At 42.3% G+C, this 16,301-nt stretch overlaps 1 protein-coding gene across 2 annotated transcripts in view; it reads right to left on the bottom strand.

Annotated features, from left to right (window-relative positions):
* The window catches only part of DENND11 (DENN domain containing 11), a 159,786-nt gene extending 147,877 nt beyond the window's left edge, over positions 1 to 11,909 (bottom strand). For both annotated transcript variants that reach the window (XM_053718996.1, XM_053718995.1), the window contains exon 1: positions 11,639 to 11,909. In XM_053718996.1, coding sequence (XP_053574971.1) covers positions 11,639 to 11,852 — 214 coding nt within the window. In that variant the 5' untranslated portion in view covers positions 11,853 to 11,909. The remainder of the gene's footprint in view (positions 1 to 11,638) is intronic.
* Positions 11,910 to 16,301: the final 4,392 nt, after the last annotated feature.

Here is a 16,301-nt window from a genome sequence, read left to right as displayed (position 1 = left end):
TAGTTAGACATGTGACAATGACGTCTAAACACACAGACAAGCAGTGGTGCAGGGGGAAGAAGGCCGCTAGTTAGACATGTGAAAATGACGTGTAAACACACAGACAAGCAGTGGTGCAGGGGGAAGAAGGCCGCTAGTTAGACGTGTGACAATGACGTGTAAACACACAGACAAGCAGTGGTGCAGGGGGAAGAAGGCCGCTAGTTAGACGTGTGACAATGGCGTGTAACACAGACAAGCAGTGGTGCAGGGGGAAGAAGGCCGCTAGTTAGACATGTGACAATGACACGTAAACACACAGGCAAGCAGTGGTGCAGGGGAAAGAAGGCCGCTAGTTAGACGTGTGACAATGACGCGTAAACACACAGACAAGCAGTGGTGCAGGGGAAAGAAGGCCGCTAGTAAGACATGTGACAATGACATGTAACACACAGACAAGCAGTGGTGCAGGGGAAAGAAGGCCGCTAGTTAGACATGTGACAATGACACGTAAACACACAGACAAGCAGTGGTGCAGGGGAAAGAAGGCCGCTAGTAAGACATGTGACAATGACGTGTAACACACAGACAAGCAGTGGTGCAGGGGAAAGAAGGCCGCTAGTTAGACGTGTGACAATGACACGTAAACACACAGACAAGCAGTGGTGCAGGGGAAAGAAGGCCGCTAGTTAGACATGTGACAATGACGTGTAACACAGACAAGCAGTGGTGCAGGGGAAAGAAGGCAGCTAGTTAGACATGTGACAATGACGTGTAAACACACAGACAAGCAGTGGTGCAGGGGGAAGAAGGCTGCTAGTTAGACATGTGACAATGACGCGTAACACACAGACAAGCAGTGGTGCAGGGGGAAGAAGGCCGCTAGTTAGACGTGTGACAATGACGCGTAAACACACAGGCAAGCAGTGGTGCAGGGGAAAGAAGGCCGCTAGTTAGACATGTGACAATGACGCGTAACACACAGACAAGCAGTGGTGCAGGGGAAAGAAGGCCGCTAGTTAGACATGTGACAATGACACGTAACACACAGACAAGCAGTGGTGCAGGGGAAAGAAGGCCACTAGTTAGACGTGTGACAATGACGCGTAACACAGACAAGCAGTGGTGCAGGGGAAAGAAGGCCGCTAGTTAGACATGTGACAATGACGCGTAAACACACAGACAAGCAGTGGTGCAGGGGAAAGAAGGCCGCTAGTTAGACATGTGACAATGACGCGTAAACACACAGACAAGCAGTGGTGCAGGGGAAAGAAGGCCGCTAGTTAGACATGTGACAATGACGTGTAACACACAGACAAGCAGTGGTGCAGGGGGAAGAAGGCCGCTAATTAGACGTGTGACAATGACGTGTAACACACAGACAAGCAGTGGTGCAGGGGAAAGAAGGCCGCTAGTTAGACGTGTGACAATGACGCGTAAACACACAGACAAGCAGTGGTGCAGGGGAAAGAAGGCCGCTAGTTAGACATGTGACAATGACGTGTAACACACAGACAAGCAGTGGTGCAGGGGAAAGAAGGCCGCTAATTAGACGTGTGACAATGACGTGTAACACACAGGGTAATGTATTAAAGTAACACGAGCATAACATTGTAAAAACGTTTCCAATTTACTTCTAATATAAAACGTATTTTGCTCCCATGATATTCTGTGTTGAAGAGATACCTAGATAGGCGCCTGGAGCACTACATGGCAGGAAACAGTGCCGCCCTCTAGTGCTGTTGCAAATGGATAATATTCTTATAAAACTGCTGCCATATAGTGCTTCAGACACGTGCACGCTCCTCAGCTTAAGTCCCTGATTTTCAAGACAAAATACCAACAGAACGAAGAAAATGTGAAAGTAGAAGTAAATAAAAAGTGTAAAATTGCACACTCAATATGAATCATGAAAGAAAATATTTTCTTTCATTATTCAGACAAAGCGTTTGATTAAAAAACAACTTTGCAATTAACTTCTATTATCTAATTTGTTTTGTTCTTTGGCATCCTTTGTCAAAAAGTATACCTGGGTAGGCTCAGGAGCTGCTGATTGGTGGCCGCACATATATGCTTCATGCTATTGGCTCACCCTATGCATTCAGCTAGCTCCCAATAGTATATTGCTTCTCCTTTAAAAAAAGAATACCAACAGAAAGAAGGAAATTAGATAAATGAAATTGGAAATTTGTTTAAAATTGTATTCTTTATCTGAATCAGACCTTTAAAGTGATATGGAAGTAAAAATTAAACATTCTTACTTTTTAAATTTGTTGCTGTTAATTTACTTCCATCTCTTAGTATCCTTTATTGACAAACATACCTAGGTAGGTTGTGGAACAGCAATGCACGTCTAGTAGCTAGCTGGTGATTGGTGGCTACACACATATGCCTCTTGTCGTTGGCTCACCAGATATTTTCAGCTAGCTCCCAGTAGTGAATTACTGCTACGGAGCTGAACATAACTATGTTTCACCACTTTTTATTAACCCCTGAGTTACTAGAGCATGTCATTTTATCTAGCAATGCTGCAAAGCATTGTGTTTAACCCCCCCACAAAGGCGATAAACTCATAGTTAAAGTACTGATCCAATAAGCAGCACTAGTCCCACACCCAGTCTTATTATTTAGCTATACCATAACATTTCTATAATGAAGTAATGATCTCAGCGTTATACACAAGCTACAAACACCAGCTAAGCCACAATAACCATCCTCCTCAGATTAGAAAGCAGTTTCCTCTTCTGACTGACCTCAAACAGGAACCAAGTCATGAGGAAGCCAGCAGCTAGTGTGAGTTATGTCATCACTGGCTGATGTGAGAGTAAATATTACATGAGAACTGTACAGAGAAAGTGGCACAGTTACGTTTTGTGACATTTAGACCTGAAGTGGCAGTACTATGTTTAACCCATGGGCTGCTGCTACAGAGGCTGTGATATCTATTCATTACTATGTTTAACCCATGGGCTGCTGCTACAGAGGCTGTGATATCTATTCATTACTATGTTTAACCCGTGGGCTGCTACAGAGGCTGTGATATCTATTCATTACTATGTTTAACCAATGGGCTGCTACAGAGGCTGTGATATCTATTCATTACTATGTTTAACCCATGGGCTGCTGCTACAGAGGCTGTGATATCTATTCATTACTGTGTTTAACCCATGGACTGCTGCTACAGAGGCTGTGATATCTATTCATTACTGTGTTTAACCCATGGACTGCTGCTACAGAGGCTGTGATATCTATTCATTACTATGTTTAACCCATGGGCTGCTACAGAGGCTGTGATATCTATTCATTACTATGTTTAACCCATGGGCTGCTACAGAGGCTGTGATATCTATTCATTACTATGTTTAACCCATGGGCTGCTACAGAGGCTGTGATATCTATTCATTACTATGTTTAACCCATGGGCTGCTGCTACAGAGGCTGTGATATCTATTCATTACTATGTTTAACCCATGGGCTGCTGCTACAGAGGCTGTGATATCTATTCATTACTATGTTTAACCCATGGGCTGCTGCTACAGAGGCTGTGATATCTATTCATTACTATGTTTAACCCATGGGCTGCTACAGAGGCTGTGATATCTATTCATTACTATGTGTAACCCATGGGCTGCTACAGAGGCTGTGATTTCTATTCATTACTATGTTTAACCAATGGGCTGCTACAGAGGCTGTGATATCTATTCATTACTATGTTTAACCCATGGGCTGCTGCTACAGAGGCTGTGAAATCTATTCATTACTATGTTTAACCCATGGGCTGCTACAGAGGCTGTGATATCTATTCATTACTATGTGTAACCCATGGGCTGCTGCTACAGAGGCTGTGATATCTATTCATTACTATGTGTAACCCATGGGCTGCTGCTACAGAGGCTGTGATATCTATTCATTACTGTTTAACCCATGGGCTGCTGCTACAGCGGCTGTGATATCTATTCATTACTATGTTTAACCCATGGGCTGCTGCTACAGAGGCTGTGATATCTATTCATTACTATGTGTAACCCGTGGGCTGCTGCTACAGAGGCTGTGATATCTATTCATTACTGTGTTTAACCCATGGGCTGCTGCTACAGAGGCTGTGATATCTATTCATTACTATGTTTAACCCATGGGCTGCTACAGAGGCTGTGATATCTATTCATTACTATGTTTAACCCATGGGCTGCTGCTACAGAGGCCGTGATATCTATTCATTACTATGTGTAACCCATGGGCTGCTGCTACAGAGGCTGTGATATCTATTCATTACTATGTTTAACCCATGGGCTGCTGCTACAGAGGCCGTGATATCTATTCATTACTATGTTTAACCCATGGGCTGCTGCTACAGAGGCCGTGATATCTATTCATTACTATGTTTAACCCATGGGCTGCTGCTACAGAGGCTGTGATATCTATTCATTACTATGTTTAACCCATGGGCTGCTGCTACAGAGGCTGTGATATCTATTCATTACTATGTTTAACCCATGGGCTGCTGCTACAGAGGCTGTGATATCTATTCATTACTATGTTTAACCCATGGGCTGCTGCTACAGAGGCTGTGATATCTATTCATTACTATGTGTAACCCGTGGGCTGCTGCTACAGAGGCTGTGATATCTATTCATTACTGTGTTTAACCCATGGGCTGCTGCTACAGAGGCTGTGATATCTATTCATTACTATGTTTAACCGGTGGGCTGCTGCTACAGAGGCTGTGATATCTATTCATTACTATGTTTAACCCATGGGCTGCTGCTACAGAGGCTGTGATATCTATTCATTACTATGTTTAACCCGTGGGCTGCTGCTACAGAGGCTGTGATATCTATTCATTACTATGTTTAACCCATGGGCTGCTACAGAGGCTGTGATATCTATTCATTACTATGTGTAACCCATGGGCTGCTGCTACAGAGGCTGTGATATCTATTCATTACTATGTTTAACCCATGGGCTGCTGCTACAGAGGCTGTGATATCTATTCATTACTATGTTTAACCCATGGGCTGCTGCTACAGAGGCTGTGATATCTATTCATTACTATGTTTAGCCCATGGGCTACTACAGAGGCTGTGATATCTATTCATTACTATGTTTAACCCATGGGCTACTACAGAGGCTGTGATATCTATTCATTACTATGTTTAACCCATGGGCTGCTGCTACAGAGGCTGTGATATCTATTCATTACTATGTTTAACCCATGGGCTGCTGCTACAGAGGCTGTGATATCTATTCATTACTATGTTTAACCCATGGGCTGCTGCTACAGAGGCTGTGATATCTATTCATTACTATGTTTAACCCATGGGCTGCTGCTACAGAGGCTGTGATATCTATTCATTACTATGTTTAACCCATGGGCTGCTGCTACAGAGGCTGTGATATCTATTCATTACTATGTTTAACCCATGGGCTGCTGCTACAGAGGCTGTGATATCTATTCATTACTATGTTTAGCCCATGGGCTACTACAGAGGCTGTGATATCTATTCATTACTATGTTTAACCCATGGGCTGCTGCTACAGAGGCTGTGATATCTATTCATTACTATGTTTAACCCATGGGCTGCTGCTACAGAGGCTGTGATATCTATTCATTACTATGTTTAACCCATGGGCTGCTGCTACAGAGGCTGTGATATCTATTCATTACTATGTTTAACCCATGGGCTGCTGCTACAGAGGCTGTGATATCTATTCATTACTATGTTTAACCCATGGGCTGCTGCTACAGAGGCTGTGATATCTATTCATTACTATGTTTAACCCATGGGCTGCTGCTACAGAGGCTGTGATATCTATTCATTACTATGTTTAACCCATGGGCTGCTGCTACAGAGGCTGTGATATCTATTCATTACTATGTTTAACCCATGGGCTGCTACAGAGGCTGTGATATCTATTCATTACTATGTTTAACCCATGGGCTGCTGCTACAGAGGCTGTGATATCTATTCATTACTATGTTTAACCCATGGGCTGCTGCTACAGAGGCTGTGATATCTATTCATTACTATGTTTAACCCATGGGCTGCTGCTACAGAGGCTGTGATATCTATTCATTACTATGTTTAACCCATGGGCTGCTGCTACAGAGGCTGTGATATCTATTCATTACTATGTTTAACCCATGGGCTGCTGCTACAGAGGCTGTGATATCTATTCATTACTATGTTTAACCCATGGGCTGCTGCTACAGAGGCTGTGATATCTATTCATTACTATGTTTAACCCATGGGCTGCTGCTACAGAGGCTGTGATATCTATTCATTACTATGTTTAACCCATGGGCTGCTGCTACAGAGGCTGTGATATCTATTCATTACTATGTTTAACCCATGGGCTGCTGCTACAGAGGCTGTGATATCTATTCATTACTATGTTTAACCCATGGGCTGCTGCTACAGAGGCTGTGATATCTATTCATTACTATGTTTAACCCATGGGCTGCTGCTACAGAGGCTGTGATATCTATTCATTACTATGTTTAACCCATGGGCTGCTGCTACAGAGGCTGTGATATCTATTCATTACTATGTTTAACCCATGGGCTGCTGCTACAGAGGCTGTGATATCTATTCATTACTATGTTTAACCCATGGGCTGCTGCTACAGAGGCTGTGATATCTATTCATTACTATGTTTAACCCATGGGCTGCTGCTACAGAGGCTGTGATATCTATTCATTACTATGTTTAACCCATGGGCTGCTGCTACAGAGGCTGTGATATCTATTCATTACTATGTTTAACCCATGGGCTGCTGCTACAGAGGCTGTGATATCTATTCATTACTATGTTTAACCCATGGGCTGCTACAGAGGCTGTGATATCTATTCATTACTATGTGTAACCCATGGGCTGCTACAGAGGCTGTGATATCTATTCATTACTCTTTTGCTTACAAAGGAAATGATGAGTTTTGGCACAAAATTGTGTGATTTTGGAGCTGTATCATTCTCTACGTTAAAGGAAAAAATCTACTTGATTGTTACTACCCATTCCCCAGCTTTGCATATTGTTAATATGTTTCAGATAAATTAATTCTGTGTACTTTAAATACAGCCTCCTTAATACATACATATTTAACACTTTCGTGAGGCGGGGGGGAAGAGTCCTGAGTTCAACACCCTTTAGTTCTTAAAGGGACATGCAACCCAATAATGTTCTTTCATGATTGAGACAGATCATGCAATTCTAAACAACTTTCAAATTTGCTTCTATAATCTCATTTGTTTCCTTCTCTTAGTATCATTTGTTGAAAGAGCAAAATTGCACTACTGGCCACTGTTTGATAACAGCTGGTGAGCGAATGATGAGACAAATTTGTACAGCCACCAAAAAGCAGCTAGCTCCCAGTAATGCATTGCTACTCCTGAGCCTTCCTAAGCATTATTTTCAACAAAGGAAACCAAAAAAATTAAGCAAATTAGATAATAGAAATAAATTGAAAAATGACATGCTCTATCTGAATCATGGAAGGTTTCATGTCCCATTAAGTGGCTTTTTAATGAAAAAACAGCAACAAGTGTGATTCCAGCTTAATCACTGAACATTACATATTCTCAGTTCCACTGTGAGCTGTCTAGGGTCAGCATGAGGAAAGCAGCCAAAGGGCATTTTAATTTAGGAAATAGCAGATCAGAAAATACTTAATGAGTGTAAAGTACTAAGTTATATTAAATGACTGATCACTGAAGTACAAATGCAGGAATCCAACATGTCTGGTAATTAGACAGTTAACGGTGCTTGTGTTTTTTTTATAGTGCACCGGGAGCTGGTTAACCCCTGAATGTCAGGCAGTAATCCTTCAGCAGCATGTTTCCTCTGCCTCGAGGTGAAAATTCTCCATAAGCCTTAAAAGAACACGTAGCGGAAGCACAAAGAACAGGTGCCAGATAAGATCAGATACCGATTACTGGCAAACAAAGGAGACACAGAGAGTCAGCCAGCCACGTGGGCGGCACACCTGATCAGAGGGACAACGGTCACTTGCACTACACGCTGCTCCTGTCCCCTGGACCTCTCTACCCATCAGACAGCCTCTAACCTTGCACAGCTTCAGACACTCTTTAAAACCTCACCTATATCCGCTGTTTTTCATCCTGCCCAAAGTAAAGCTTTAACTGCTTTAAAGGGATAGTCTAGTCAAACATAAAAACGTTCATGATTGAGATTTAGCTCTATCATCAATTTTGCTTTGTTCTCTTGGTATTCTTAGTTGAAAGCTAAATCTAGGAAGCCTTGAAAGCCGCCTCTTATGTTAATGCATTTTGATTTTTTTTCACAACTAGAGGGTGTTAGTTCCTGTGTGCCATATAGATAACGTTGTGCTCATGCACGTGGAGTTACCTAGGAGTCAGCACTGATTGGCTAAAATGCAAGTCTGTTAAAAAAAAAAAAAACACTGTCTTCAGAGGCCTAGATACAAGGTAATCACAGAGGTAAAATGTATAGTAATATAACTGTTGGTTATGCAAAACTGGGGAATGGGGAATAAAGGGATTGTCTATCTTTTTAAACAAACATTTTCGTGTAGACTGTCCCTTTAACTCACTGCTGCAACTAAAATCCATATGACAAGCTACCCAGAACCTGATGTTTTCTGCGCCCTCAACGTGTAGACTGTAAGCTCTTAGGAGCAGGGCCCTCCTACTCCTGTACTAGTTTTGTTTAGACTGTTATGTTTTGGTGTCGTATCATAAAATCTTAACCCCTTCAAGCCGTTAGGACGTTCTATGCCGCCCTAACAGCGCAGGGCTTTAACATCGTCAGGACGGCATGGAACGTCCTACCTTTTTTGGTGTCATGCAGGATCCACCATTTAAGCAAAAGCAAATCCGACTGGGGGGTCGTGTCTAGCATTGTAGGCAGTCCCCAATGATCTCTGCTTTAAAACCACATGATCACATTGACGATCGCGTGGTTTCATTTTTCAAGCAAGTGTTTAAAACAGAACTTTGTTCCAATGTTAAACACATGGCGGTATGAAAGGGTTAAAAAAATAAAAATCTTTGTCATTGTATACCCCTATGTCTGTACCCAGCACTATGAAATTTAACAGCCCTATACAAATAAATGATCATGATGATGATATTATTATTATTATTATTATTATTATTAATAATAAAAAAGTCAGAGAGGGCAGAATTCCAATTTAAAACTCAATGGCATGTTTATTTATCTCGAAGAAAGGGTACTGCACAATTTGTATTAACCTGTACAAAGATAGGGGACTATAGAACATTTTAGTTTTGCCCAATATATGAGGCACTCAGGAGGTAGCAGTTTTAATTTCATCTCTACATTAACATAATAATTATATTTAAAACAAAAAAAAAATTGTCTGTTCAGTCCAACAAAGGGAAGCAAAAACTCCTAGAGCCCCATTGCATGTAATTTGCTCTTACATTTTTCTAAAACATAATCAGAATAATGCACCTAGACAGTGTAGTGGGGATTAAATAAATTTGTTATTTCAATCCTGCTTCTTGAAAAATGAAATAGTGACTGATTTAAACTCAAAATTAAAAACTTTTATGATTCACCTAGAGCATACAATTAAAAAAAAAAAAACACAGTTTCCGAATCACTTCTATTATCAAATTTGATTTGTTATATTGCTATCCTTTGTTGAAGAGTAAGCATAGATAGGTATAGTAGCAGCAATTAACTATTGGGAGCTAGCTGCTGATTGGTGGATATGTTCTTCTTGTAATTGGCTACCAGATGGGTTCAGCTAGGTTCCAGTACTGTATTGAAGCACAAATACACAGGTAAACTGTAATACACACACACAGGTAAAACTGTAATACACACACACACACACACACAGGTAAAAATGTAATACACACACACACACACACAGGTAAAACTGTAATACACACACACACACAGGTAAACTGTCACACACACACACAGGTAAACTGTCACACACACACACAGGTAAACTGTCACACACACACAGGTGAACTGTCACACACACACACAGGTGAACTGTCACACACACACACAGGTGAACTGTCACACACACACACAGGTGAACTGTCACACACACACAGGTGAACTGTCACACACACACAGGTGAACTGTCACACACACACAGGTGAACTGTCACACACACAGGTGAACTGTCACACACACACACACAGGTGCACTGTCACACACACACACACACACACACACAGGTGCACTGTCACACACACACACACACACACAGGTGCACTGTCACACACACACACACAGGTGCACTGTCACACACACACACACAGGTGCACTGTCACACACACACACACAGGTGCACTGTCACACACACACACACACAGGTGCACTGTCACACACACACAGGTGCACTGTCACACACACACAGGTGCACTGTCACACACACACAGGTGCACTGTCACACACACACAGGTGCACTGTCACACACACACACACACACACACAGGTGCACTGTCACACACACACACACACACACACAGGTGCACTGTCACACACACACAAGTGCACTGTCACACACACACACAGGTGCACTGTCACACACACACACACAGGTGCACTGTCACACACACACACAGGGGCACTGTCACACACACACACACACAGGTGCACTGTCACACACACACAGGTGCACTGTCACACACACACACACACACAGGTGCACTGTCACACACACACAGGTGCACTGTCACACACACACACAGGTGCACTGTCACACACACACACAGGTGCACTGTCACACACACACACAGGTGCACTGTCACACACACACACAGGTGCACTGTCACACACACACACACACACACACACAGGTGCACTGTCACACACACACACACACACACACACAGGGGCACTGTCACACACACACACACAGGTGCACTGTCACACACACACACAGGTGCACTGTCACACACACACACAGGTGCACTGTCACACACACACACACACACACACAGGTGCACTGTCACACACACACACACACACAGGTGCACTGTCACACACACAGGTGCACTGTCACACACACAGGTGCACTGTCACACACACACACACACAGGTGCACTGTCACACACACACACACACACACACACAGGTGCACTGTCACACACACACACAGGTGCACTGTCACACACACACACAGGTGCACTGTCACACACACACACAGGTGCACTGTCACACACACACACAGGTGCACTGTCACACACACACACACACGTGCACTGTCACACACACACACACACACAGGTGCACTGTCACACACACACACACACACAGGTGCACTGTCACACACACACACACACAGGTGCACTGTCACACACACACACACACAGGTGCACTGTCACACACATAGAGGTGAACTGTCACACCGCTCGCACAGGGGCAATATGACACACACGAGCACAACTACACAGAGGTGCAGACACCTGGTACGCAAGAACATGGGCACAGACACAAACACGCCATATCACTCAGACTACTGTAGAAAAGCCAACACACAACGATAGCAACAGGGGCACCACCAGATTCAGGTCTCTCATAGACCATTAATGTTCACATACCTATACATATAATATTTACATTACACTATCACATTGATGTAATATTTGGACAAACAAAGGAATTCCCTTGCACACTTAGGGCTCATCACTCACCGCTGCGTGGATCGAAGGTGACCACAAAAACCGCTATTATGTGATCGTCTTCTAGCTGCGGCAGTGGCGGGGATACCTCCCCCGCGGGTTGGCGACTCCAGCTAGCTCCGTAGCCACGGGGCCACTTGTCCGTCTGCTCGACTTCGGGAACCGGACTCAAACCCGGACCCTCAGCCCAGTCCAGCAGCGGCGCCCGGTCCGTCCGCCCGGCCATTCCGCGGAGAGCTGAGTCCAGCCCAGGCGGCGGAAGCCAGGGGGCGGTATCAGGATACCTAGGATTACACTCTAGTCCATGTCGTGGCTAGTGTACATTATCAGAGATAGACCACTTTCAGGCTCTGTCGTCACATCCGATATGAGACTGCGTGTAGTCAGTACTATAGAAACGTCTGTATCCTATTCTTTTTGGTGTTTAATACAGTAAAAGATAGGGCATTTTCAGGTACTTGCGTCATTTCCGGCGGGAGCCAGCTGTGCATCGAAGCTATCAGCTGTACAGCACAAAGCTACGTGTGATTCAGAGACACAAAGGAGCCGTCAGTGCTGAGAAAACCCACAGTGCGCGGTGCCTCCTAGTAACATGTGTCTTGTGTATAAAGGGAAAGGTTGCAATTGGAAACAGCTGCATCAGAAGATAAACTTATACCGCGTTTAATAGTTACATTGTTGTACACCTCTTTAAAACAGATATGGGGGTGGGTATAGGCGAGTTCACAACAATAGCAATTAAATGGCCAAAATTAAACTTAAGTGGTTCTGCTAGAGAACAACAATAAACTTTCCAATATACTTATTTTATTCGTTTACTTTGTTTTCATGGTATCCTTTATTGAATAGCATACATGGGTAGGCTCAGGAGCATCAGTGTGCACCCACATACTCTTCTTGTCATTGACTCACCAGATGTGATCTATAGTGCACTGCTGCTCTGAGGTTGACATCATCTTTCAGGCATTAAACACAAACTTGTATGCAAACAATAGTGAATTAAAGGGACAGTACACTGTAAAATTGTTTTTCCATTAATGTATTTTAAATGACTTGTTATACCACCTGCAGAGTATAAAATATTTGAGAAATTGCATTTTCAGGTTTATTTGTGTATAGGAAGTAGCTGGTTTTGTGCTTTGAAACCACAGCCTATTACAATGGGCTGAATTTAAGGTAATATCAGATCTCTTTATGTTATCACTTTGTGTACACAGACTTGCTTCCTTATCTTATAATTGTCTGGAACAGCATAGCTCAATACAAAGACAGAACAATGGAAAATGATCATTTTATTACTTAACAATCCTGCATCCCACTGAGATTGTAACTTCTTCTGCTGACTGTGTTTACTTAGGCTATTCAATAGCATATACTCCAGTATCAAAACTTTCAGTATAGGTTGGGAAACCACAAGCTAAATCAGCTATTTCAAATGCTAAAATAGGAGTAAAGGAGCTACTTGCAACCAATTTAATACACTCTAGCAGGTAAAAAGGATCATTGGGAATAATTTAAAGGGGAGAAAGTTTTTGGGTGAACTGTCCAGTGCATTTTCTTTTTGCACTTATAGATCTGTTTAAATACTGCACAGTTTCTATCTGTTTGCCAGACGCTTTCCTATGCCGCATGTTTATAATAACTCACTTCTATTATAAAATGAACACCTTTCTTTTGGTATCCTTTGTTAGCTCCATCCCTTAATAGCATACCTAGGTAGCCTTAAAGGGACATAAAACCCAAAAATGTTCTTTCATGATTCAGAGAATCCAATTTTCAACAACTTTCCAATTTACTTCTGTAATGAATTTTGCTTCATTCCCTTGGTATCATTAATTTTTGGTGTAGCAATGCACTACTGGGAGTTAGCTGGACATATCAGTACACCAGTCACAAGAGCCAAAAATGTGCAGCCACCAATCAGCAGCTAGCTCACAGTTCTGAGCATACCTAGATATCCTTTCCAATAAAGAAGAGAGAACAAAGCAAATTAGATAATAGACGTAAATTAGAAAGTTGTTTAAAATTGTATGTTCTATCTAAATCATGAAATACATATTTTGGGTTTCATGTCCCTTTAAATGCTTGCTCATGGATGGAGAACTAAATGTATAGCATTGTTGCACACAATGGGGCCATACACTCTGCCTGCATCATGAATATTCAGTGCTACATTTTAGTGCAAAAATTAAATGCTCTCGTAATGTATGCACTCCTGTTCCTCCAGCTCTTTGTGTTTAAGCCTAGCAAAGGGGTTCAAAACATAACTCCTCTCCTTGAGATATAGAGAATTGCTTGTACTGAGCACCAGAAAGCAAGTGAGCCAATAAGAATCACTGCTAATCACTGTATGAGCTTGCCTATAGTTCTGCAAAGTTTATAGCTCCTGGACATGACTTTACATATGTGTTTAACCCCTTTGCAGGAGTTAAACACATAGATTTGGAGGTCACTAATGCAAACATTTCATTGTTGTAACAAATTATAGCATATCATTTATTTCCCAGATTATCTCTTTAATTTTGATTTCTATCTCCCTTTTAACCCACACATATGTTAATAAATATTATATATAGATCACAATCTATCATTTGCTAATTTATCTGCATGTTGATGGCTGCAAATAAGCTATTTTTAAATGTCACATGATCAAAAATATTGTTTATCTTCAACAATTTTTTTTTATTTTTGGTTTTGTGAAAAATGGCCCTATACTTAGGGCAAGGTTTATGAATTTGCGATCGGACAGGATTCACATGTTGTGAAACTGTTCGCATCTCTTCACAAATTGTGGGGCAAATGTGTTCCCCATATTTATCATTGCACAAGGGAACACTTGTGCAATACCGCCCCCTATCCTCACGCAACCAATTGCGTGAGAGCAGGGCTTGTCAATCACCCTAGGCAAATGAAACTAGGGTGATTTCCATCCGCCAACTCCAGTTTGGTGGAGAGGAGTTATGAAGCAGCAGTTTAAACCTCTTCTTCATAAATGGGGGCATTCGCCTCATAATAAATCTTGTACTTAATATGTGCCAGAATGATTGAGTACCACAAAACCTATTAGAATTGAACATTGGCTTTGTACATAAGCAAAACTCACTGGCATTACCCCATCCTTTTGGACGACAGTATGAAGCAATGTCACTGCTACCTACTCAATCAATTATAAAGTTAAAGAAAATAATAATAATAAGCACGAAAATAAAAAAAATAGCCAGATCCATAACCAAAGAAACACACATGCAAACTATACTAATTATGCCCCTCTTCAAATCATTTAAAAAGATGCACACACATATATCTTTTGTAGCACAACAGTGCACACGTCATCTGTTAGCCTCACTGTACACTATCGAAAGGGATCAAATAACATATACACAATTGGGAGATTAACGAAGAAGATAATGATTTTCCGTTGTTTTCAGGAGGTAACTGTATATATAAATAAGTCTGCAATATATTTTCATTATTTATTTGGTATCCTGTAATTCCATTCTGAAATTGTGAGCTTTTCAGTTCCTGTTAGAAATGGAAGAGCAGAACACTGTTATATTCCACACAGCCATTGGCTGCACCCTCTAGTGACCTATTTATAACTGTCCCTAATTGGCCACAGCAGAGAAGGTAACCTAAGTTACAACATGGCAGCTCCCATTGTTTTATAGACACTAAGGCCTAGATTTAGAGTTCGGCGGTAGCCGTCAAAACCAGCGTTAGAGGCTCCTAACGCTGGTTTTGGGCGCCCGCTGGTATTTGGAGTCAGTGATTAAAGGGTCTAACGCTCACTTTTCAGCCGCGACTTTTCCATACCGCAGATCCCCCTACGCCATTTGCGTAGCCTATCTTTTCAATGGGATCTTTCTAACGCCGGTATTTAGAGTCGTTTCTGCAGTGAGCGTTAGAGCTCTAACGACAAGATTCCAGCCGCCTGAAAATATCAGGAGTTAAGAGCTTTCTGTGCTAACGCCGGTTTATAAAGCTCTTAACTACTGTACCCTAAAGTACACTAACACCCATAAACTACCTATGTACCCCTAAACCGAGGTCCCCCCACACCGCCGCCACTCGATTAAAATTTTTAACCCCTAATCTGCCGACCGCCACCTACGTTATATTTATGTACCCCTAATCTGCTGCCCCTAACCCCGCCGACCCCTGTATTATATTTATTCACCCCTAACCTGCCCCCCACAACGTCGCCGCCAGCTACTTACAATAATTAACCCCTAATCTTCCGACCGCAAATCGCCGCCACCTACGTTATCCCTATGTACCCCTAATCTGCTGCCCCTAACACCGCCGACCCCTATATTATATTTATTAACCCCTAATCTCCCCCCCTCAACGTCGCCGACACCTGCCTACACTTATTAACCCCTAATCTGCCGAGCGGACCTGAGCGCTACTATAATAAAGTTATTAACCCCTAATCCGCCTCACTAACCCTATCATAAATAGTATTAACCCCTAATCTGCCCTCCCTAACATCGCCGACACCTACCTTCAATTATTAACCCCTAAACTTCCGATCGGAGCTCACCGCTATTCTAATAAATGGATTAACCCCTAAAGCTAAGTCTAACCCTAACACTAACACCCCCCTAAGTTAAATATAATTTTTATCTAACGAAATAAATTAACTCTTATTAAATAACTTATTCCTATTTAAAGC

This window comes from Bombina bombina, chromosome 6 (genome assembly GCF_027579735.1).
Source record: "Bombina bombina isolate aBomBom1 chromosome 6, aBomBom1.pri, whole genome shotgun sequence".
NCBI lineage: Eukaryota > Metazoa > Chordata > Amphibia > Anura > Bombinatoridae > Bombina > Bombina bombina.
The sequence above is the reverse complement of the archived record's forward strand: the minus strand, read 5'-3'. Positions and strand labels throughout refer to the sequence as shown.